This window comes from Argiope bruennichi, chromosome 11 (assembly GCF_947563725.1).
Source record: "Argiope bruennichi chromosome 11, qqArgBrue1.1, whole genome shotgun sequence".
Lineage (NCBI taxonomy): Eukaryota > Metazoa > Arthropoda > Arachnida > Araneae > Araneidae > Argiope > Argiope bruennichi.
Genome location: NC_079161.1, coordinates 19,986,315 through 20,012,537, shown reverse-complemented (window position 1 = coordinate 20,012,537; position 26,223 = coordinate 19,986,315). Strand labels below are relative to the sequence as shown.

The 26,223-nt window shown below is 26.0% G+C and overlaps 1 protein-coding gene across 2 annotated transcripts in view; it reads left to right on the top strand.

Annotated features, from left to right (window-relative positions):
- The first annotated feature begins 2,992 nt into the window (after positions 1-2,992).
- The window catches only part of LOC129957001 (serine/threonine-protein kinase Nek8-like), a 35,650-nt gene continuing 12,419 nt past the window's right edge, over positions 2,993-26,223 (top strand). Inside the window, exons 1-18 of one of the 2 annotated variants that reach the window (XM_056069100.1) lie at positions 2,993-3,295; positions 4,521-4,621; positions 7,515-7,688; positions 8,560-8,639; positions 9,520-9,635; positions 13,853-13,968; positions 15,382-15,485; positions 16,739-16,858; positions 19,580-19,721; positions 19,833-19,961; positions 20,081-20,206; positions 20,919-21,016; positions 21,642-21,659; positions 21,890-21,974; positions 22,408-22,565; positions 23,450-23,590; positions 24,533-24,655; positions 24,747-24,933. In XM_056069100.1, the coding sequence (XP_055925075.1) occupies positions 3,142-3,295; positions 4,521-4,621; positions 7,515-7,688; positions 8,560-8,639; positions 9,520-9,635; positions 13,853-13,968; positions 15,382-15,485; positions 16,739-16,858; positions 19,580-19,721; positions 19,833-19,961; positions 20,081-20,206; positions 20,919-21,016; positions 21,642-21,659; positions 21,890-21,974; positions 22,408-22,565; positions 23,450-23,590; positions 24,533-24,655; positions 24,747-24,933 (2,172 nt within the window). In that variant the 5' untranslated portion in view covers positions 2,993-3,141. Of the gene's footprint in view, positions 3,296-4,520; positions 4,622-7,514; positions 7,689-8,559; positions 8,640-9,519; positions 9,636-13,852; positions 13,969-14,202; positions 14,328-15,381; positions 15,486-16,738; positions 16,859-19,579; positions 19,722-19,832; positions 19,962-20,080; positions 20,207-20,918; positions 21,017-21,641; positions 21,660-21,889; positions 21,975-22,407; positions 22,566-23,449; positions 23,591-24,532; positions 24,656-24,746; positions 24,934-26,223 lie in introns of those variants that run through there. The other variant, XM_056069101.1, reaches the window with a different exon arrangement.

Below are 26,223 nucleotides of genomic sequence, written 5' to 3'. Positions count from 1 at the left end.
TGACACCTGAGCTGGCACTCCCCCTCTCCACAACACACCACACCAGCGGGAGGACGTTTGGGACGTTTTAACGTGCAATTGACCCCCTTACAGAACGGTTCTTCGGTGGAATCGGGTCTCGAACCTGAAACCCTGAAGCCGAGACCTTACCAGCAGACCACCGCGGCCCTATTAAAACGGAAATCAATGTAATTAGCTACTAATGATAGCACCCCACTCTCCAAACTTTCAACATTATTTGGTTTGATTTCCTTCTCTGAATTCTCTACGATGAAACAGTCTAGAATTATGCCCCTAATTCACGAGCTACCGACTTCATAATCGAGGAAGGTTCGATTATTGTGGACAAGTTCGGATTATTAAAAAACTGACAAACTGTTTTAAGACAGGAAACTCCAGAAAAATTTGTGAGGCATTTTCAAGATAATATGACTTCATAATTTTATTTGATTTACGATGATCATTTACTTGAACGAGATATGATGGTCATGTGCTGATGTTAAAATTAATGTCTAGTATTGTAATTTAAATATTCAAATTAAAATATTATTTTAAAGATATGTTCCTTTGTCTTTGATAATTTTGAGTCATGATACTTGACGTTAATTTGCAGGTCTTGTACTTGATATTCAATTTAATTTTAAGTATTGTAAAGCAAACATTCAAAATAAAATCAAATATCATATTATTTTTAAATTTCTCCTGCTTGTCTTAACCCTTTAAAGGGCCATTTTTTGTCTAGTCATAGTATGTTAAAATATTTTTAGCCTTGAAATTATAATAAGGAAAGGGATTCATTTAGCTTATTAGATAAATTTAATTTGATTAATTAATTAATTTGGTTAATTAATAATTAAGTAACAAATCAAGATACATCATTTTGTGTAAGATAAAGAACTGAAGCATCTAAATTTCTGTCTTTCTAAAATTTTTTGTCAGAACTTATGCCAACCTACATAAATTCATACAAAGATGAATAAATTTGGTGGGAAGCATACTTCCCACGGCCTTAGAAAGGGTTAACTAAAATTAAAGATAAATGTGTGTGTGTTTGTGTATGTGCGTATGCTGTGCGATGGCGTTCTATAGAGTAAACTGCTTTACTTAGAGTTATCAAATAAGGTACATATACACTTTGAAAGGTGGGAAAGTGCACTTCGGATCGATTTTTTTTTTTTTTTTTTTTTGAAATTTTGATAAGCTAAGGATTATAAAAATATTATTATTTTTTTTTTTTTGCATTAAAATCCGAAAATATTAAAGCATAAAAGTAATTTTTATGTCACCTTAAAACTTATTGAAAAATCAAATGATATCAATTTTTTGTAGTATAACGTTTTTCTATTTTTAATCAATTTTAATGAGTTAAAAGCAATATAAGGTAGCTTTTGATTTTTTTAAATTGAAATTTTGTTATATTTACAAATAAGATTTAACTTTAGAAAAAAAGTAACATTGATATTTTTTTAAGTACAGCTACTTTTTCTTTCTACTTGTGATATAATAGGCTGAATAAAGATAAAGACAGAAAATTAGGGAAGTGCACAATGTAATGAATAGATGGGTTCAAGACTTTTAAAATAGCGTGAATCGTATGTCTATCAGATTTCTATATAAATTAAATATTCTAAAAAAATCTATATAAATTATTTAATATTGAAAGTCTTTGCAACTATTAATCATAGCGAATTAGTTGATCACCAAAGGCGGCTAGTCTCTAATCAATTGGACTTCTAAAATAATGTGATTGGTATGTCTATCGAAATTGGAATATATTTTTCTGATGAAGTTAAATAATTATGCAAAATATTTAATTAAGATTTTTAGCAACCACACTCTGACGAATCAGATGGTGCCAGAGACGCCAATCCCACTAATTTAGACACATAATAATAATAACTTGAATATGATATATTTTGATATTTTAATTAATGTTAATTATTCTAAATCAAGTTCTCAAAATAGATTGAATATTGTATTATGTTTAGGGTTAAGGTGGACCCCCCCCTCCCCTTTGTGTTATTGACCAACTTACAGAACAAGTAAACAATTCTTGAAGTCTTTCCAAATTTATTTTTGGGTATTTAGAAAGAGTTAATTTTTTTAAATAATTAACTCCTTACCTTCTAACTATTCTTTGAGTTATTCTTAAATCTTTTAACTATTATGTAAAATATTTGTAAATTAAAATTTTTAATCTATTTATATTTAAATTAAATTTCCTGAAAGTCAACAACAATAACGCATTTTGTTATTTCAATTTGTTATAATGCATGTTATTTATAAACTGCTTATATAAATAACTTTAAAAACTTACATAAATGAAGTTAAAATAAATGTATGTTAGTATGAATGTGAGACCCTTAAACTAGAATTGCCCATCTCCAACAAATTTTGTTCCAAATTCTTTGTTGGGAAAAACACATTATTCTAAACTTCGGAAGCAAGCATTAATCACATTCAGTTGGTGCTTTTTGGAAGTTCACACAGGTAGATAATCGAAATTGGCGTCTAACATTGGCGTCGTATTTTAGATTACTTAAATTTACCGAATTTACAACTACATATTTACTACTATTCTGTTTAAAATTATTACTTAATATATTTTTAGCATCCAAAGCGAAATTTTTTTAACAAGTATTTCATGTGACTGATAAACATTTAAGGATAGGAGATTTTGTTTCTTATAGATAGTTTTGCAGAATACGAGATAATTTTAGTGACAAATTAAATGAATATGTTTTTAAATAGATAAAAAAAAAGAAATTATGAAGTAAATCTAATTAATAAACAATTTATAAATCTCTTTTTTGTTAGAACTTATTATCACTTCAAGGACTGTTAAATGTTGAATCGAAAAGTTCGCTTTAGAAAAACGAACATGCGCTTTGGCGCCATAAATTATGCAATAGCAGCTATCGTAAGCCACACACCTCGTGCGCCAATTACGGATTAGAACACACACCTCATGCGCGAATTGCGGATTAGAAATATTTCCTGTCTATAACGATACAAATGTTTTTATTGTTGTTGTTGTCATGGTGCTAAATAAACATTTTTTTTTACCAGATAACCAAAAGAAAAAATATAATGACGAAGTGCTTTTAATTACTGAAGAGCTTAACACTAAAGCTTAACAGCATGACTTCTGAAATAAATGAATTAGAAACTAATTTGCGCTTGATTTTACTTTCTAGTGCTTGTCCGAACATTCAGTTTTTATTAAAAAGTATCCAGAAAAATGTTAAAAGAGTTATATATACTTTTGAAAGCAGCTCTTTGGATGACATTTTATGTGAGAACATATTTTCATTCGATTGTCAATTTATATTCTTAATTCGATTGTAAAATATTTTTAATGAAAGATAACAGTTCTGTAAATTGATGGAATGCTATTTTTGCATTTTTAAAAATTAATTATTTATATGTGCAAGATATCACACTGAATGGCTTTTATTTGTTTATTCATTGTTATAATCAAATTTTAAATTTTTATAAATATACCTGTATAGTTTTTATATAATGCTTAAATAAGTTTAAAAAAACTGTTGGTATAAAATAAAAACTTTTTTCCAGTACAATGAGTTTCAAAATATAATTTGATTGTTAACATTGTCCCTTTTTCTTCGTAGTATTTTTTATTTATGGAAACTGCACCCTAATATAACTGGAAGATAATTACAGGCTATTTTAAATTGTTTGAAATAGAATTTTTTCAAAAAAATAAATATATATATTGGAAAACCAGTATTTATTTTATTCTGCTCTTAATTCTATTTTCTTTAAAACTACACTAATAATTTTTATAGTTATGTTTCTTTAAAATTTTCTTTAATCCATGTATGTGTAATCAAAGCTAAATTCTGAAGTATGGCAAACTAGTTTCTTTTTGTGAATTTTCATTTTAGATACATTTATGACATTTTTTTAGATATAAGTTTATTCTAAAGAGAAAAGGAAATTTAAACCATAAATTAAATTCAATCTTTAGTCAGATTTTTGTTCCATATTTCATTAATTGTATTTGATTTATATTGTTTGAAAGCAAAGTTTTTTAAAAAAACATTATTTTTTAAACTTATCTTATAAATTCTAGTAATTCTTATCTTATAAATTCTTTCATCTTATAAATTCTAGTAATTTCACTGAGTTTCATTTTTGACCATCGTTAACTTTCAGCATAATGCAAAAAAGAATAATATTCTTTTATTTTATACTGCATTTTCCAACAGAAGTAATGTTTTACCTATGATTACATGATTGTTTATTTGAACATTCCTGATTGTGAAGTATTGCTATAGATACATTGTATCAAATTATATAAGAAATAATAATAAAAAAATCTCCTTATATATATATATATTTCAATTTCTTTATGGCTCTGATTTTGTATTAAAAAATAATAAAAACTTCAACAAGTTAAGCACTATAGGTTACATTCTTGGAAATGATTATTATTTAACTCATTTTTAATTAATGATTCATTTGTAATTAATTGCTAATCTAATTTTTTTTTACAGCATTTGTTATTGCTGAACTTGGTGGTAGAAAAGTTCAAAGTATAGCATTTGTTCTGCATGGAAATGGTAAAGAGATATATTTAGCTGGTGTTGGCAACATGGTATGGGAATATATTTTATTTTGTTTTTATCCATACTTAAAATTTTTTCTGAATGAAATTAGAATTTTTAATTCTTTGATTATTTTATTGAGTTTTATTTGAAGAAAGTAAAGGCAAATATTAATTTTAGTGGTGCAGGTTAGAATTAATGCGGAAAAATCTTGATAATAAATAATCTAACTTACAAGAAATTTATATTTGATTAATTTAAACAACAGTATTAATTTTTGTTGAATAACAATGTGACCTTTATATATTTATTTTAATTTAATTATTTTTTTATGTCTGAGGATTTTCACATTTTTTGTTTTTTAAAAACTGTTTCTTCATCACAATAATATAATATCTGTTTCTAAAAACATATATTTTATTATTGAGAATATATTTAATTTGTTGATTAAAAATGTTCTGTCACCTTTTTTTACACATATTGTAATTATTCTTTTGGTACAACTTGATTTCAACAGCAATAAATCACCAAATCATGTAAAAAAACAGCCAGAAATAGCCAAATTAAGAGTTGTAGAAGCCAGAAACTAAATACGAGTAATTCTAGCTTGGAGTTATTCTTAGCATTGTTTTAATAGTGAAAATCAGGATGTACCATTCTTTTTTTATGCTTTATAATAATTATATTAAAAAGTCAAGAATTTCAGTGCTATTAATGTCAAATTAAGGATTAACATTTTTATTCTTATATTTGTACTCTAAACAGTTATCTAAACATTTAAAACAATTATCATGCTTTTCTTGTAATATTTTCATAAGTTTGCTGAAGGACATATTATATCTCATTCTTCAATAAATTTGAATTGCCCCATTATAATTTTTTAAATATTTAACTCAATGGATTCACTGTATTTTACTGCGACATTTGTTCTAAAAATTTAAAAACCTAAATTAATGCTTGTGTGTGCAGTATCAAATAGAAGTCAAACATACAATCAATGCAGAATACTACTTTATTGTATGGTGTTATGTTTTCTCTGAAAAAATAATTTTCTTGTCTTATCTGTCTTTCAGAAAATGTCAATCTTATTAGTTCCAAAAATATTTTTATCATATTTGTATTTAATATTACACTTTAGATTATGATCTGTTTATAAAATCTATTATGACAGTTATGAATCTCAATTTATCAGGATGACATATTTTATAAATTACCAAATTTTCATACTTCAGTATCAAAATATTATTCAGAATTTTAATATATTTTTAAGATTTCTTTCAAAATATATTTATTTGCATCAAAAAGTTCCAGATCTAGCTTTGTAAAATACCAATAATTTATAGTATTAGATTAATATGCTTACTATGATATTGACTTGCAGACTTGATAAGGTACTGCCAAAGTGACTTCACCATGTTTATATGAAAGATAATATAATAAGATTGTAATTTTGTAGTTGTATAAATTAATTGGTTTTCAATTATGTTGCTGATTGAAAATTTCTGGGACTGCATTGTTATTGCACTAGCTAAGTACAGCATATGACTATCTAAAATCCTGAAAAAGTAGTGTATATAGTGAAATTACTTTTCTAACACCAAGAACTTATTTCATCATAAGATTCATCAGAAAAATACCTGTTTCAACTTTCATCTGACACAGTTGCGACAGAGTTGGAAAATCAAGAATATCAGGGAAAGGCCAGGAAATTTGATCAATCTGGAAAAATCAGGGAAATTTTTAAAATATATAAAAATAAGAGAAAACTGCTGAGTTGTACATTTTATGCTAAATATATGTGCAATTGGCAATTTTAAGCTATCATTTCTGATCATCCGAAGTCTAATGTCGCCAAAATAATCATAGCAACAGCAATTTGGGACAACTTTCTTTCATTGATATGGCAATTTTTAAAATTTCATTACCATAAGATGATGAACGTTGTTAACAGCTACTTTAATAAAACTTTTGGGAAGATCGGTTTTCTCTTTTCAAAAAAGAAAGAGTGAATGAATTTGAGTTAGACCTTTTTGAAGTAGATTTTCAATCAATAAAGATGGTTAGAGAGAGAATGTGAAGAAACAAACACTCACTAAAAGAAGAATTATTTAAAACAGCAGTTTAGCAAATAGTGGAATAAATAATTTTTAATTGTCAAAACAATTGATTTTAAGTATAAGGAATTCACTAGCCAAATCTGAGTAGTTTAAAGAGAAGAAACAAGTTCAAAACGGAATTAAGTGAAAATTTGATGAGAAAAAAGGGAAGCAGAGCATCAGCTCAAAGTACTAAAAGCAAATAAAATAATAATAATAATTGAGGCAACTTAAAAAGAACATTTAAAAATTGAGAAAGAAATTGCAAACCTCAAAATTTTGCAAAAAGAGCTTTTAAACCTTTTTAATTCACTTAAGTTTTAAGTTCTCTAGTTATTTTAAACCCTGTATTTTTTATTTGTTTTCTAATAATTGATGTTTGAATTTAGTTATCAATTATTATTTGTCTTTTTTTCATGTAACTGTAATGGTTAAATATTTATTACTTGAGATTATTATTTTACCTCTAACGTTATTTGCAATAATAAAAATCTATTATTTATTTATAAAACACATGTTTTTTACTTGAGCAAATAATGTCCTATGATTTGTTTAAGATTTATACAAAGTAATATTTTGACAGATTTTTTTTATTTGTTTGCTGATATATATATATTATTAGGTGCTATAATCATACTATTTTTATATTTATGATGCAACATGTATTTCTGGTACTTATGAAAGAATACTAATTAATTATTGAGCACTTTTAAAATTTTCATCAAAAACCTTAATGATGTTTGCTGTTAAAATAATTGAACTTGTGTTGCAGTGCATTGTATTTATTGTATTTTTTTTTAAGTGTCCAGGAACACATTGTATTGAATGAATATGCTTTAATTTTCAGGTGCTGTCACAGAATACGCTGCAGCATGAAAGCATAAAAGATTTCTTTATTTGTCTATCATCTACTTTTTTAATCAAACACAAGGGCAATGCAAGAATAGATTTTTTAAATACCTCTTTGAAAAATGAAAATGAATGTTTGAAGTTAAGTGAAGAGCTACAAAAAATTGTTAATGTAAGACTTTATTTTAATATTCATTATTTCTATTAGAAACTACTATTTGTCTTTTTTTTAAATGTTTTTTTTTTTTTTTATGTTTAAAAATGTTTTTGTTAGAAATCTTGTTTTACTTTCAAACAAAAGCATTAACAATATAATTTTTTGAAAGAATTATTTTATAAGAAAATATAAACAAAACTAGTCTGTCTAGTCAAAATTCTTATTTTAAATTCATGTTTTTCTGCTTAAAGCACTTTGTCACACTGCAAATTGTCAAATATTATCATTTTAATAATTCTGCAACATTTTGATCTGTTTTACTACTTTCATGATAAAAATTAATAAGTTTTTGAATGTCTTGAATGAATGTATGCTTTAAAGCCTTTTGAAACGATCATAAATAGATTATTTTGAAAAATAAACCAATAAATGTAAAAGTAAAATAATTTTTTAACTTTATCATAATAGAAAAGAAAAGAAATTACTGGTAAGAATTTTATCGATAAATTTTTCCATTAATATTTTGGTATTTGAACATATTTTTATGATGTATTCTTCCTCTGCATTACATTTTATGTTTTATTAAAAAAGTTATCTGATATTTGAAAGATAAATTAACTGAAGTTCTATTCACATTTGCTGAATTTTTTTTAATTCCGTTCCTATTTACAATGTATTTTCTTTAAACTTCTAGTATCCTAATATTTTTGGGAATCATTATCATTATTATGTAATGATTTATTTACTCTCAACATTTTTATTACATATAATACTGAAGCAAACACTGAAAAACATAATATCTGGTGTGATTTAATTCATTTGTATTATTTCATTGTGGTAAGAAAATTTTATCTGTGCTATTAATATATATTTCTTTACCTTTTAGTGCACAGTAGGTATTTGTGGAGATTTCAGTCAGTGTGATGTTAAAGTTACAGCTGAGTATAAAGGAGAGCTCAGGCAAATGTAAGCATTCATTTTTTTTTAAGTTGAATTGTTAAGATTTTAATGTACTGAATATTATGGAAATAATTTTTTTAAGTAACAGTTTCTTTTACTTTTTATTGAAAATCATATATCATATTAAAGTCTTTTAAATTATTTTTTTTATTAAAATATAAATAATGATAAAGAAAATCAAAAATATTAATAAGAAAATATTGTAAAAAAATTGAATTTCATATTTTGGACTAAATTTTGTTTTGTTTTAGTCAACTTTCTGAAAATGCATTAAAAAAAATCCTTATATATATAAACATTCAAGTGGGGCTCTTGAAGCCTTTCTTTGTTTACAAGATTTATTGAATATAACATTGTACATTTTTTACTGTGGAATAATTATGCCCTCAATTTTTTTTTTTAGTATTGCATACAGCACAACTAATGCAAAAAGAAAGATTTTACATTTGATTGTTTACCAAATGGCATTAATGATTAGGAAAACATTCAATGTTTTCTTTGACTCTATGAATTCAAAATAGCCATTATTGTTCAATGTCAATTTTATAAAGGACTGAGTGTTTGTAATACATAGGAAGATACTGATACACTCAAAGTTAGGATCACATATGTTGTGTTTATTTTAACTGTCGACATGTTGGACAATACTTAACAAGAAATGATATGCTGTCACAATTTTCTTCAAACTATTTGGGGTATACATTGAATTTAACTGATGCGAGTGGTTTTATAAAAAAGTTTTATAAGCATTTTTACAATATTTTGAAACAACCATATGTCAGATTATTTTTTTAAATATTTTTTTATAATCAGAGAAAAACTTTCTGATCACCCTGTATTCCATCAGCAAAGCTAAAAATTAAAAATTCTTATATTATTCTTTTAGACCCATCACTGAATTATATTTCATTCCTGAGAAACTTGAAGAATTTTTGAATTCTTCAATGCAAAGTCATATGCAAAATCTTTCTGGATATGAAAAAATACGTACTGTTGGTAAAGGTAAGTATTTATGCATCTTTAATTCTTAAATCTTTAATATGTACCACAGCAACTATATTACTCATGAGATGGTCATAGAAACAACTTTTGTGTTAGACAGGGTACTAATATAACTGTTGATTTTAAAACAATTATAAATTTTGACCAGGCCAATTTAGGAAAAGAAAAATTTCTAAGTAATTTCACGGGCAGTAATGTTAGTACAAATTTCTTGGTTTTTCAGCATATTTACGATATGCAAGAAATTTGAACTGTCTTATGGTTAATCAACTTCATGAAAATTAATTGAGAGAGGGAAAGTGAACCTTATAATTTCTAAGTTCATTAGAATTCAGGTATCTAAGAATACAAAATGCTTGAGTCATCTTTCAAAGATAAGGAAATTCCTTAACATTCTCTCAAAAATTGAATTTTTTGATATATAAAAGAGGTCTTTATTTAGTAGTTACTTTTAATTAATTCTATGCTGCAGCATTCTTTGAGAATTCTCAAAAAATCTCACTGTCTTCTAAACCCATTTGGGGAGCATCTCTAAGGAGCAAAACACACACTAAAGGTGTTTTATCAATCACAGTTAATGAAAGAGGGGGGGGGGGATTTCACAATGATTCTAGGTTTGTGTCAAGGCCCTTGAATGGGCATATAGTCTTTTCAGAATTGATAGAATTACAGGGGTGTTTGTGCTCCGGGGAAACCCCGGAATTCCGGGGATTTTGAACTTCGATACCCGGAAATTCCGGGGATCGTCGTTCAAAAGGAAGTAGGAATAATAATGAATTATTTCTTTTGATCTGGGTAATTTTGTTTGCTTTGAAAGCAGAAAACGCAAGGTCAGTGTGTGTGGTGAAAACTTTTCCTTTCTTTCTCCAAAGGCAGTGATAATGCGTGAAAAGGGGGAAAAATCTTCTTTTTTGTTCTTTCCTTATTGCGAGTTATGACTCATTCCCCCGCTTCTCGGACATTCTCTTCTGGATTCTTTTCGGCAAGTAGGCGCGGCAGAAAAAAAAGGGAGAGACTTCGTTCGACCAGATGTGCGATCACGTGACTCTGGGTTCAAAGGTCTTATCTCTCCTGGCGTGGGGCCAATAAATAGAGAAGGGGGATTTTTCGCCGTATTAGCTATTTGTCATTGATCGCTTCGCAACTTTTTTTTCTCCGCTGTGTAAAATTTTCGTTTCATTTATTGATGCATGTGTAAATTTTTCGTTTCGTTTATTGAAATATTTTTTTATTTATGTACGCAAGAGAATTTCACTATGAAATTTCTCGATATAAATAGTGATATTATACAATTAGAAGAAGGTGTCCGGAATGCAAATGGTGCAAGAAAATAAATGTTGCTGGACAAGCATATTGTGTTTTTTGTAACTCACTGCTGAAGTATGGTGGGGAAGGATTCAAGTCTTTCACAAATCATTCTAAAACTGTGACGCACATAAAATATTCAAAGTGCATTAGACATTCAATGACTTTAAGTAATTATGCTAATTCAAAAAATACCGATGACTTACTGGAGACTGATGCTCGGCCATTGTATATAGTGACAAGAAAAGCACGCCAAGAGGTATTAATAACTTCGTTTATCGCCGAGAATTCTCTCTTTCAATGTAGCTCCCAATTTAATTGAACTCTGCAAACAGTTGAGCCGCGATCAGACGGCACTAAACTCGTTGGAAATGTCCAGGACTACTACATGTTATAAGATGAAATATGGGCTCGCAAAAACTATTAAAGAAAATATCATTAAAACTTTAAAGGAGACTCCATTTTCTCTAAATTTGGATGAAAGTACTAGCAATGCTCAAGAAAGTATACTGGCAATATTGGTGCAGTTTTATGATAACAATCAAAATGAAGTTGTACTTCATCATTTTGCATCTCTAAAGATGGAATCTTGCAATTCAGAAGCTGTTTTTAAAGCAGTTGTTAATACTATTGAAGATAATAATATTCCATGGGCAAACTTAATTAGTGTATTAATGGACTCATGTAACACCATGCGTGGAAAAAAAAAGGGTGTTGAAACCAGACTACGATCAAACAAAGCACCCCACTTATTAGATATTGATGGTGACACATGTCACACAGCTAATAACTGCAAAAAAATTTGCTTCATGTTTTGATAGATACTTAGAAGATTTGTTTGATGACATCTATTTTGATATGAAAAGCTGCAGTAAAAGAGAAATTTTTTTCAAAATCTGTGAATCCCTTGCCATTAAAAAACTTAAGCCCTTGAAGAGACCAGACCATAGGTGGGTGTACATTTTATGTGTTTTAGAAAGAATCAAAGATCTGTGGGATGCTCTTATTGCATTTTATTTTCACTACTTGGATAAAACTGATAAAGGGGATTATTTTTCTTATGTTGAAACTGTATACAATGAAAGAAATATTTCTGCAGCTCAGAAAAAAATTGTTGAATTGGTGTATTCTTGCTTGCATTCCCAACAACTCACAAAGGATACTTTAGCTCGGAAAAAAAGAATACTAAATGGGTTATTTGTTATGCAGAACAAAACTTTATTGCATATGGCATTATATTCAGCAGTATTACCAGAGCTCAACACATATATTAAATTATTTGAAACAAAAAAACCAATGCTTCATTTAATACATTCCAGTATTTATAAATTGATGGCAAAATTTTTCTCTTTTTTTTATGAAGCCAGAAAATATAGAGTGCACATCTTATAATGATTTATTAAAGGTTGATGTCACAAATCCAGAATTCCATCTACCTAGCAAAGTAATATTTACTGGTGCAGAAGCTTCCACTCTCCTGAAGAAATTATCAAAAAATCATCCAATAGCAAAAGAATTCCAAACTTCTCTGATGAAAGTTTATACTAATACAGCACAGCATATGAAACAGAAATTACCCCTTAAAAATTCATATCTAATTAGTTTTACAGCATTAGATCCAGAGCTAAGAGGTAAAACCATTACAATATTAGCTTTTGAAAAATTATCATCTTTTATGTCCATATTTTTAGTGATAATGAAAAGTCAAAAGTAGAAGCTGAAATAAGGTTATACCAGAGTGATATTGATATCACCAAAGAAATGCTCTACACGTCTGATGAAAGTGGAAATCAAGTCAAGTGTACAATTGATAAATATTGGTCTAAAGTTTTTAATTTAAAAGATGATTTCACAAATGATTGTAAGTATCCTACATTGGCTAAATTGGTCAAAGCCTGCCTTAGCTGCTTCCATGGCCCATTAGTGGAAAGTGCATTCAACTTAATGGATACACTTGTCACTGACTATAGAACCTCTCTTAAGATTGATTCCCTAGATGCAGTGCAGACTATTAAATATGATTTAATGGCTTCTAAAGAAACCTCATGTGAAAAATATGGCTCAAAAAATCCAATGACTGAGCCAATTCACAAAGATCTCTTACTGAATATGAACAGAAGTTGGAAAACATATCAAGAGGACTTAAAAACATGTATTTCAGATGAGTCACCTATAAAAGTCTCTGAAAAACCTTCTACATTAGCAGAAAAGCAAACTGCTTCTACCTCTGCATGTGCAGTTCTCGAGGAAATTTCTTCAACTGTAAATGAGGAAAATAAAAGTCAACCTTCCTGCAATTATGAAGTTCACCACAAAAGAAAGACAAGCCCACAAACATCAGAAAATAAAAAAAAAAGCAGCAGAAATTAGATAATTTTTTTTAAAGAATTAATTCAGGTAATTTAAAATATTTACATAAAATGTAGTAGTTTATATGTTTGAAAATTTATGATTATTAATTTTGCAAAAAAAAAAAAAAAAAAATTCATTGAACTTTTATAATTAGGTCATTCAATACTTCATAATTGTAATTTTTCATTTCTCTCCCCCCCCCCCCCTTCTCGAAACTCCAAAATGTCGGTAGTAAGTCCGTAAAAGTTTCAGGGGATTTTTTGGGGTCCCACAAACACCCCTGGAATTAATAAAGTTTAGATTATGATATTTTGTTTTTATTGAAATTAGATAATGGTTGGAAAAGAATTATATATTAAAAAAATTAAGTTATCTTAAACAAATTGTGGAAAGAATGATTTTTATTCTAATCCTTTATATAGAGATTTATTTGCTCATACTTGTAATTTGTAACATTTATTGAATATAGAATATGAATTAGGGAATTGAAATTTATTTTTATTTTAAATATATTGATAAATAAAAATATGTTTTATAACAAGTATTAATTGATATTTTAGGGGCCTTTGGAACTGCAGTTCTGTACAGGAAAAAATATGATGATTCTTTAGTTATTGTGAAGGAAATAAATATGCATGATTTAACAGCAAGTGAGCGACAACTAGCCATCAATGAGGTTACATTTTTCATGCAATTACAAATTGATAATTTAAATTTCAAACAAATAAATGTGTAAATTTACTTTCTTTAATAATAATAAAAATAATTTTTTTAAATCTTGCAAACTTCAGTTTAAACAATAAACTATAATCCTTAATTTTTTTAAGTAATAATGTGAATGCTGAATTTTGCTTTTGTTTGCTGTCAAAACTTTTTGTCTGAATTATTTTATGTATTTGTTTATTTGCAGATCAGTTCAAAGTCACCAATATTTTTTTTCTTAAAAGCTTATGTTTTGCTTTGCACCTGTATATCAAGTAATTTGTCACCATCACCATCTGTTCTTTCATGTTACTTCACCCTTCTGTTTTGTCTGTAAGCATTCGTCTGTTTCGTCAAATAATTTACTTTATTTTTAAATGATGTCTTGCTCCAATCTAATTGGTGTCTCGTGCTCAAAATTAAAGAAATTGTTATTATGAGTTATACTGTTAGGATTTATTACTATTATGATTCATATTTTTCAGTTGAACAAAGCAGTTAATTTATATTAAAAGTAAACTGGTTTAATTTAATTTCTCAGAAACTATAGTTGCTTATGCTGTACACAATATATAGCTAGATTTAAAAGATAAAAATAATAATAAAATGTAGAGTTCAAACAAAATTGGTAAGTGTTAATATAAATGTTGCAAGTTTATATTCAATAGTAATGTAAGTTTTTGGCATAATTACTTTAAAATATTAGATTTAAATATTGACAAATTTATTAATTATATTTTCCTTTAAAATTTATGTTTTCAATTATTTAATTTTTTTTATTTGCTGGATTTGAGCCACTTAAATATTTTCCACTCATAATTCCTTATCCTTTTTTACCAAGGAAAAAAAAAAAAAAATTCTCATTTCATCAAAATGATTATGCTATCTGAAAAATTGACAGTAAATTAGAAAAGAAACCAGTAATATACAATTGTTGCTTACTTCCCCCTGTTTTTTCCATGATAAAAATTAAGGGGTATTTTTATTGTAAAATATTACTGCATGAGTGCTATTCACATGTTTCTTCTTATACTGCATATACAGACAGGGAATTTTTTTCCCCCGGATTTGAGTGGCAGCCCTGTAAAACTAATGAGACACCATTTATCCTTTTGTTTGTTCTGTCTTAATTTCATGTGTAAAATAGTGTGTTTGGATATTAATGTGAACTAATTATAATAATTATTGAAATTACTGATTATAGAAATTATTAATTAATTATAGTTCTGGAAGTTGTTTTATTGCATTTCTATTTTGGTAATAGAATAGAACAGGAATTTTCTTTCTTTTTTTTAAAATTAAGAATAATAATTTACTGCTTTTTAATATTTAACTTTATCTATAATTTCTTTAATAATTATATTATGTATTTTTTTATAATTTCCAGATTAGTGTTTTATCATTACTTAATCATGAAAATATTGTGAGCTATTATGATAGTTTTGAAGAAGATGGTGTTTTGATGATTGAGATGGAATATGCCGATGGCGGGTATGTGTGTTTGCAGAATGTCTTTAAAGACCTTATATTAATGTAAAATCTTGCTTTTATAGAATCATGCTTTGTGAATTTATCAAAATTGAGAGAAATGAGATGTTTTTATTTTTAAAATTTTTTAATAAATTTGAAAATGCCAGGACACAAATGCATTAACAAAAAATATTTCTGTGGACATAGATATTCACATACATAAACAATATTCAAGTAAATGAGTATAATCACACACAAAGAAACTTTTATTCTTGCATCCAAATTAAACTGTGATATAATGTGCACAAATAACCATCCTTTGTCTTTTGATTTAAATTCCTCTACTGAAAATAAATATTTATTTTTCATGTAAAAGGCTATAACTTATCAATGGCTTAAAATATTTGAAATGTTGCTGAAATATTTTATTTTTGATCCAAAATTTGTCTTATCTGATTCTATGTTTTATGAAAGATTCTGTTTGTGACATGAATCAGCTCAAACCTTATAATCACCATTTATCGATGCCATGCAATGATTTCTAATCTAAAAGTAGAATTAAATCTGAATTATATGATGAAATTATATTTTTAAAATCATGATTTCTTTTGAAATAATTTTTACAAAAGTTTATTGCTTTTTAAAGAGCGAGACATGGAGATATTTTAATTGTTTCTCATACTGATTTTTTCTCTTTTAATTCTAAATTATGTTTTACATTTCAATTAATTTAGCCCCTTGAAAAATTTTAAATACTGTTTCTTTTCAACATCCTTGATAAAAATAAAAAAAAAGTTCTTGTCTGAAATTCTGAAATTGAATTTCTCTTCAAAATGTTATTATTTAACAAATTACTATATTTAATAAAAAACAATACATGATTTGCAGCTCTGTAGAGTTAGTTTATAATTTTATACTTGGAAATTAAAATAAATTAATGTATGTTTGAATTAATATTGAAGGAAACATTAATCCCCAGATACATTTAATTGAAACAATTTTTAAATTTATTTTAAAATGTCTGTACTTTGAGAAAAACTTTTTAAATTTTAAAAAATTAAATTTTTTTTTAATTTTTTAACTCAAATCCAAATGATTTTATGGGTTTTTTTTTCAGTTAATTTAAGATATTATTGCTATGTTAATAAATTTTATTACTGAATCATAGTAAGATAATTTAAATAAATTTATATATTTATCTACAGTAGTAATTTTTGTAAAATAGATTTTATTTTCATATTTAAAATTTCTGAACATTTTTTTTTCTCTTTTAGGAATTTGGCTCAATACTTGGCACAGATGAAAAATTTGATGGAGGAAAAAGATATTCTTTTGCTTTTTAAACAAATTGTTTCGGCTATAAAGCACATGCATGATCACAACATCTTACACAGGTCTTTAAATTTCATTTTTATTCATGCTTGTTATTTTTTGAAATACCCTCGATTAATGTGCTGTAAATTTTAAAAGTTTTCTAGGATAATTTTTTATTTTTATTTTTGTGTCTAATTTAGAATATAATTCTTAAATGTGAGAGAACTTTCATATTTTTTTCAATTTTAAGTTATTTACAATTTCTGAGATTTGGAGAAACTCTTAAATCTATCTCCTAATCTATTTATACTAAACTGATACTTTTAAATAATTAACGAACTAAAAACTTAATATAGAGAAACCTTGTTTAGTATATAAGTACATAATATATTCAAAATTATTTTTGTCATTTGCAATTAATTAATTAATTTAAAGAATTTCTGCATATCATGATTATAAATTCTAATACATAATGTTTTAAAATTGAACTGTAATTTTTATAGGTTCTTTTACATAAAAGAAGGTAGAAAAAGTAAAATAGCACTTTACATTTCATAGTACTATTATTTTATAAATTTCATAATCAGTATTTAAAGAAAAATCTTTGGTGATTTTAATTGTTGATATTTTGCTTTTCTCAAATTTTAAGTTATAGAGGGCGTGAAGAGTTTGATCTATTCTCAAATTAGCTTGGTTATTAGTCTGTGTTATTTTGATTCTTTTAACAAACATGCTAGTCATTGACTTTTTTAACTTAATTTATTTTTTACTTCTTCATATATAAATTGTAAAGAGAAATGTATTGCAATCAGTAAAAAATTCAGCTTCAAGATCGTGATAGCTCTTCATATTTAGACTTCTCTGAGTCAGAAAAACTCAAGGATAATTTTTCTTGATCTGTTTATTTATCTGTATGCACCCTCTGGTTATTATTAGTATTATTTTTATATTTGTTTTCTATGCAAATTTAGAAATTCTATGATATTAACCACATTCATGGAAATCTTATAATTTTTTTTTCATTTAATGCTAAAATTGGTAAGTAATTTAATCAAAAATATCAATAAAGATTATTCAGTACTATAATATTATTATGGTTTAACTGGGAAAATAATTGCCTAAGCTGATATGAAGTCGTATTGTTCACTTGAATGCAGCTAAAATTAAAGTTGATTCAGAATCATCTTTTTTGATAGAATTCATCATATATTGATGATTTTTATAAAAATATTGTGTTTGAAATAAGAATATTCTTATATTGTGTGTGTTTGTTATTAGGAGTGCTTATTTTCCTTTTATTTAATGAACTTATACAGCATAATAAGTTTTTTTTTAAAAACTGGACAAGTGGACTGGCAATAAGATGATAAATTTAAATGAAAGAAAGACTTCAGTTGTGTGCAAATTAGAAGAAATTTATGATAAAAAATTAACCAAAGTGATAAATTTTCCAAAATTTTAAATTAAAAAAAAACATTCAGTTTCTAAAAAAAAAAAAAAAAAAAAAAGGATGGAAATAGGAAAAGGTGTAAAATAATAAGTGATGATAGAATAATTGAGAAAAAGTTTTCTAGATGTATAAAAGATAAAACAAAGCAATGTAATGTAAAGAATGAGTGTAAAATCGTTTGGTTCTCATCGCAAAAATTTCATTTAAATTCCAGAATTTCACAATACAAATTTTTTATCTCTCAAATAAAGGTGAAAAAGATTTTAATGTGTTAAAACGCAACTAAAACAATCAAGTTTATAATGATAAAACAATAAAACAATCAAGTAGTAATATTTAGGTTAAAAGATCAAATCTGTCTGTTTGACAATAATAACAATAAATATAAAAGGCACATAATTTGCTTAAAAATCATATTTACCTTTAAACTTACAATACAATTATGATCAGGGTTGGGTAACATTTAAAATTCTTGGGGTAATTTATTGAGATTAATTCTTAATGGGCTGTATTAATCCCCTCAAATGTATCAAGGGTATATTGGAAACTATGTTAAAGCTTTCCAATAATAATCTTTTGTAAAATAATGAAAAATATTTGCTTCATCAGAAGTAAGATTCATTATATGTTGCAAATGTGTATAAATATGATTTCTAAATTGTCAAATTATAGTGCTTGAAAGATATGATAAAATATCCCAGTCCTTAATCTAATTAAAAATCTGTGGAATTGACTAAATGAATGTCTTTTTAAGAAACAACCATACATCCATAGGAATATATATTTCAGTCTTAACATTATATTATTTGCTGAGTCAAACATGATTAAATTTGTGTGGAATTGTTGTGATGCCTTAATTAATATTTGAGATTTCCTTACTATTAACTAATGTGAGATTGTGAATTTCATTTTATCTGTATATTTTTTCTTACTCTTTATACAAAGGCATGTTTGTAAAAGTTATTGCACTACAGTTTTAAGAAATTTTATTTACTATTTGGGTGCTAAACAGTTTTTTGTTATTTACCAAAAATACAAAATTAATTGCATATGCATGGGAAAAAAATTGAAAGAAAAAAAAATAATAATCCATTCTAAATACTGTGTTGTTAAGAAAAAAGTTGCTAGTACTAAGGGATGAGATAGCACTCAAATGGCTAATATCTAAGTTTATGGTGTAACATCAAAAGAAGTGAATTTATGAACCACCAGATGTCTGTTTTTTCTGAAAGATGCCCATAATGGAATGAATTCATAGCTTTATAGATTCATAATATTTTGATATATTTATCATTATAAATTGCATTTTGATAGGCATTATGAATCCCTAATGAATTACATTTTGTTTCAGAGATCTTAAAACTGCTAATATATTTTTGACTAAAGATGGTACTGTAAAAGTTGGAGATTTTGGAATATCAAAAATGTTGACTACAAAACAAGGTGGTGCTATAACTGTGGTTGGAACACCTTATTACATTAGCCCAGAAATGGTAATTGAGTTATGCTAATAAAAGACTTATTTCCTTTTCATCTTTATTTAAAATAATTTTGCTAGAATTTTTATTAATTATTTTTGTTAAAACTTTTCTCTCTTTAAATAGTGTGAAGGAAAATTCTACAATCAAAAGTCAGATATCTGGGCTCTTGGATGCATTTTGTATGAAATGGCATGTCAACAAAAAACATTTGAAGGATCAAATTTGCCAGCTCTTGTTAATAAAATTGTTAAGGTTTGAAATTTTATGTGTAATTTTTTTTTTGTATCTATAATGAATGAAATTTTAATTTAAGTGCTACACTGTATGCTTGCCAGAATTTTGCTTTATCCTTTTTTTTTTATTGTAAATAGGGTCAATTTGCTCCTGTTAAAGGTAACTACTCACCTGGTTTTAAACAGCTTATCAGAGATCTTTTGCAACGAGATCCAGATCTGCGTCCTACAGCTGCTGAAATTCTTCATAATCGTTTACCTCCTGTAAATATATTGTTTCATTTCATATTTAATAAGCATTTTTCATTTAAAAATTTACATATTCTAATAATGATAACTTAAATAAAGATAGTTTAATAATTTATTTAAATTTGTTGTAAATTTAGATTATCAGTTTTATTCTAAGCAAAAGTTGCATGTTTTTTTTTATATAAATTTGTTTATTTGGAAAGTTGCTTTGATTGCATTTTGTAATTTTTTTTACTTAATTCTTCTATTATCTTTTTATTGTTTTATTATCCTAACTGCTAATTGTTTCCAAATATCTTATTCTTTATATATATCAAGATTTAGAAATCCTTTATGCATTTTTTTAATTTAAATATTTAGCATTGTTAAAAATTACTTATATTATTAATCTTTATAAATTTCTTAGATTCTCAAGTTAGATGATGATTTTTATAATTCTTAATTTTACAACGCAGAATGAACTATGTTGTTATGCTTAGCTTTGGTTGTTTGACAGGTAATTGTTTGTATGCCAAAATTGATTCCTGACAAAAAAAAAAAAAAAAAAAAAAATGTTTTTGTTGAATTTTTCATTTTTTTAAAGATTTGCCTGGTGTTATTATGATATATATATTGAACATTTGATTTTATCATATGAAAATATATTTTTTGGTTAAAAATAAAAGTTACAGGTATCGTTTGCATTTTTATTTGGAAATAATTTTTTTCATTGATTTGCTTTTATTAGTTATTGAGTGTTTATGAAGATAACAGCATGAAAGAATATGATGAAGCTGAGATTTCCATGGATTTCAATTACCAAGGGCAACCAGCAACAACTAAAAGGTTTGCTTTATTTAAAATTTCATTACTGATTTTATATTCTAATATTTAATATAAACTTAAATGGCTAATATTCAAAATTCTTTACAATAAGACTTCTTAAACTATTAGTCCCAACCCTAACTAATGTATTTAAATATAGAAGTCTATACTTAGAACTTGTACTATTATTAAAGATTTATAATATTATCAGTCAAAATTCATTATAAAACCCATTTTAATATAAAAAATTTTATTAAATGCATTTTTATATAATAAATTTATTCTTCAAGTTTATTTTGTTTTCTTTCTTTTACATATACTTGATATCAAGAAAAAAAATTTCACAGTGTAAATGATTCTGGTTTTTTTCTGTGCAAATAATGTTATATTGATTATAAAAGTTTAAGAAGATCTTGTATTATAAAATTACTTCTTGTTTTAATTACTTGTCTGACTATACAACTCCATTTTGTTGCTTAATTTTAAAAAACAAGTAAGTTGAATATTTTCCATGAAATAAAATTTAAAACTTCAGAATTATTTTTAAGGTATTTAAATTTTACATTTGAACTCATCCATGCTTCATTTAAATTTCTTTTATTTCATCGATTGCTCACTTTACTCATTTAATTCTTTTCCTTTACAGTTCCAGTGCTGAACTAAGGTAAGACCAACAATTTAATTTGAATTTCTTTTTAAAACAACTTTATAAGTTAGCTTATTTATTGTATAAGTAATGATAGCAATTAATTTGTAGAATGATACACTTTTTTTATGTGCATGCACTTGTACAGTGCATAAAAATTACAATTATGTTTCCTATTTTGTTTTAATCTATTTTTTTTTTTGTCTAAATTGTGTAAGGCAAACTTTTTTTATTTTTTTTATTTACAGATCTGTTTTATATGATGTGAAAATGTATCAGGCAGATATATCTTTAGCACCAATACCTTTACCACCAAGAACCAAAATAAAAGAGGTATTTTGAAATATTTTTTCATCCATTCACACTTGTAATTCATAAAAAAATTTTCAGACTGTAATTTAATGTTTTTGATACACTTTTTTTTTGTTGATATTTTATATTTGAAAAACTATTTTTTGATGGGTAGAATCAGATTAAAAAAGTATTTTAGAAGACAGTTTAAATTTTGGTATCTTTAATTGTAAATAATAATAATAATTTCAATTACATAGTTGTTCCTTTTTACATACAACCAAAAATTTACTCTGTTCTACTTCCCCTCTAATATATTAAACTTTTATATTATAATGCTTTTTGTGAAATTTATTTTCTAAATTAAATGTGTCTTATTATATTTGTTTTATAAATTAATTGTATCTTGTTTTATTTAAATAATCTCTTTCATGTCTGAATGATGTAATTTTTGTCATTTTAAATTTTCAAATAGGTTGCTTTAAGCTCTACCCATATGATTGTTCTTACTGCTGAACTTTTAGTATATACTTGGGGTGATGGTCGCAAGGGTCAACTTGGACATGGAAAACTGGAAACTTGGAGAGAAAAGCCATTCTGTGTAGATGCTTTAAAAGGAAAGAATATCACAAGGTTTGTTTCTAATTAATAAATTTCTTTAACTTTTGCTTGTAATTGCCACTATGATGATAATATTATGCTATTAATTATATAGAGAATAAAATCTTGTGAATGAGAGAATTAAAAATTATTTATTTCAAACTATTCTTTTGTTATTTGTACATCATAATTTTCTTTAGGGTTAATTGTGCTAATAAGATTTTATTGTGTATTATTTCCCATCTATTTATAACAGTCTTAGTCAGTTATTTATAATACAATCTTGATTAATGGAATTGTCATGGACCAAAGTTGATTTGTATATGTAAAAAACTGATAATATAATAACTTGGAGAGTGATAAATTTTAAGTTTATCAACTAATATATGAACTATTGGTTTTTTATAATACAATTTAATTACATATGCTGACATATATATAAAATCTCCATTATATGTGTGCTTCAAGAACTGATCCATTGTTTGCTACAATTGTAAATGAATATTAAATTCTTAATATATATATTTATTTGAAGTATCTTGCTTCATTATATGAAAATATACTAAATTAGTTATATGTTTTGTTGTTTAAAACTCATTTTTCAACAGTTTTCTTAGTGTTATTCTGTAAGAGGAAAATTATAACTTTATTTTAATATTCATGGGAAAAAAAAGGAATTAGAAAAATATATTATGGTGTAAATGGAGTTGTATAGCTGTCAGTGGTTATAAAGGAACTAAGAGTAATGGTTCAGTTCAAAATGGTTTTTAATGATGTAAACCACTCTTTATTACATACTTTCTATAAATAGTAAGTAATTTTACTTTTACAACATTTTTTTTTTTAAATTCTGGTTTATAAGCAAAAAATTTGCATTGTTTTCTTAGATTGTTCTCAATTGTTAAATATTTTCACAGGATTTGTGCTGGTGAAGGTTTTAGCATTTTTTCCAGTGATAATGGAATTTTGATGACTTGCGGAAATGGTTCGCAAGGCTGTCTTGGCCATGGTGACTGGAATATGTGTGTTAAGCCTAAACTCATTGAAAAACTGTTAAGGTATGCTTTTTTAAAACTTACTGCAGCATATTTTAAAAAAATGTCAATATGTTGATAGATTTGATTAGTACCCTTATTTGAAACAAAATGAGGTTGTATTTATACCAGAAGATAAAAGATTAAAATAGTTCTTGTGCTACTTTAGAATCGAATACTTGAAAGAAAAAATTCTTTGTCATAATAAGTTAATAGTTTTTCATAAGGCATTAGAAAATGATTTAATAGAAATTGAAAGAAATAATATAAAAATATTATTGAACATTTCTCATGCTGTTATGAATTATGATCATGTAATTTGAACAATTTGGAATTACAGTTATCTCTGGCAATAAATATTGTATTGCACAGTAGAATTCCAAATATCCAGATTAATTGGTATCAGGAAGATTATCAGACGTAAATAATGAAATATCAGGATAATTGATGAAAGCAAAGGTTATTTCATAGAGAATGAAAAAGAAAATTTGTTTATAGTATATAAACATAATGATTATGTAAATGATATTCACTCTGCATATTCTTACATGTTATATTAAAATATCAGTGCATAAACTTTTCAATCACAATCAGTTGCTTCTCTGCTTAACTTATTTTTATCTGGAAACAATTTATTTGTGAAGGTTGTCTTTCTTTTTTCTCTCAAAATGATTGTAATAACTGTTGATCAGATAAAAATGCTTTTGTACTTGTTTTTCCTTCAAAAAAAATTGGGGGTGGGGGGAGGCTGAAACTTAACTACAAACTGTAAACATAAATTTTTAATATTGACACATGAGGTTGTTGATATCAATATTGCTGTTTCCAATACCTTCAAGTAAAATGCAAAAATATTTTTTAAACAAAAATAGGTTGGATCATAAATATGCTGTTTAGTTTTAAGCAATGCCATTTATGGTTTCTTATGATCTTTCTTAATTTTTTTAAAACAATTTATTTTCACAGTGTTGATATATCAGATGTTAGTTGTGGCCCTCATCATGTTGTTGTTGTTGGAAGAGAAGGTGATGCTTATGCATGGGGTTGTGGATCTGGAGGTAGACTTGGAACAGGTAGAGAAAACGACTGGTGAGATTTAAGGCCAAAATATCATACATTTCTTTTATTGTTGCCATTTTTATTATTAAATTTTGTTTAATTTTAAATATATATCATACAGTTGCTCACCAATGGAAATACTTCTTCCAAATGATGTTCATGTTGTGAAGTCCTTTTGTGGATATGATGGAACAATTTTTTTAACTGAACGAGGAACATTACTTGCTTGTGGTCAGAATGATTATAATAAGCTTGGTATGAATGAACAGAAAGGATTTCTCTTGCAAATGAAGCAATTTATAGCCAAAGTAGGTATACATTATAAAATTTTGTTTATGTATCTACTGTATATATGTTCCTAGAAGACACTGATTTTGTAATTGTAGATCTTATTTTCTTATATATTTTTATTATATATACTATAAAAGGACAGCAATATAAACAATACAAAAAGAAATATGATAAAATGCTAATTATGTTTCACTGAAATCCCTCTTATTTTATATATATTGTCGAAAGATAATAGTTAAATGTAAACATATTCGCTGTACTAACATATCAGACTATCTTATTGAAAAATTTTTTATAGCTGCAGATAATTCAGTGCTTTGCTAATTAAGGAAACTGTCAAATATTATTAGAAATATTCTGGATAAGACACAAAAAATTCTGTTCATTCATAGAATAAACGATGTAAAAGAAATCAAGAGATCATCAAACAAAATTTAATTAGTGGTGAAAATGGGCTTAACCCTTAGAATTTTCATATTTCGTAATTTTTGAAAAATTATAGACAGTTAAAAAGGATTTTTATAAACTACAGAAAGAACTTTTTTTAAATAAGTGATTAGTAATTTTTAAAAAATGATACAACATTTGTTTAAACATTCAGAGTGGTAACTTAATATATGAAACTTAGAATTAATTATTAATTCAGATTATTAAAGTAACCGCTTTCAACTGTGAAATTCAACTTCTACCAATGTTAAGAACAAATAATAAAATTTTGAATATGTGTGTAATAAAAGAGGTATTTTTGTCATTATATGTCAGTATCAATGAGGTAAAAAATGAATCTTATTAGATTTCTTTTTTAATGAAGTGCCAAAACACAGAAATAGTTCCCATGTTTTTGTTATTTAAATTCGTATAAACAAAATTAAATCATTTTCAATATATATATATATATATATATATATAACCAATCTAAAGTAAGAAATAGTTTGAAAACGAAACAAAACAGTTTCGAAATTGCAGCTAAAAATTATTACCTATTCAAACTAAAACTAAAAAAGGAAAAGGAAGAAACTTCATAGTATTTAGAGAGCGCAACTGCAGCTACTTCTAAAACACAGATGAATTGATACAAAAGTATTAAAATCAAGTTAAAAGGAAAATCAAATAAACCAAATAAAATTAAACTAAATAAAAAAGAATCCGGCCTGAAGACTTTTTCAAGGGTCACCCTCAGGCAGGGATTCAAAGAAAGGGATTTTTTCTGTGAGGAAATCCAGACAAAGGTCTAATAATGATTCCTCGTGACCTGAAAATCCCCTGAAATTAGGCCCAAGAGATATACCATTTTAACAGAAAGGAAA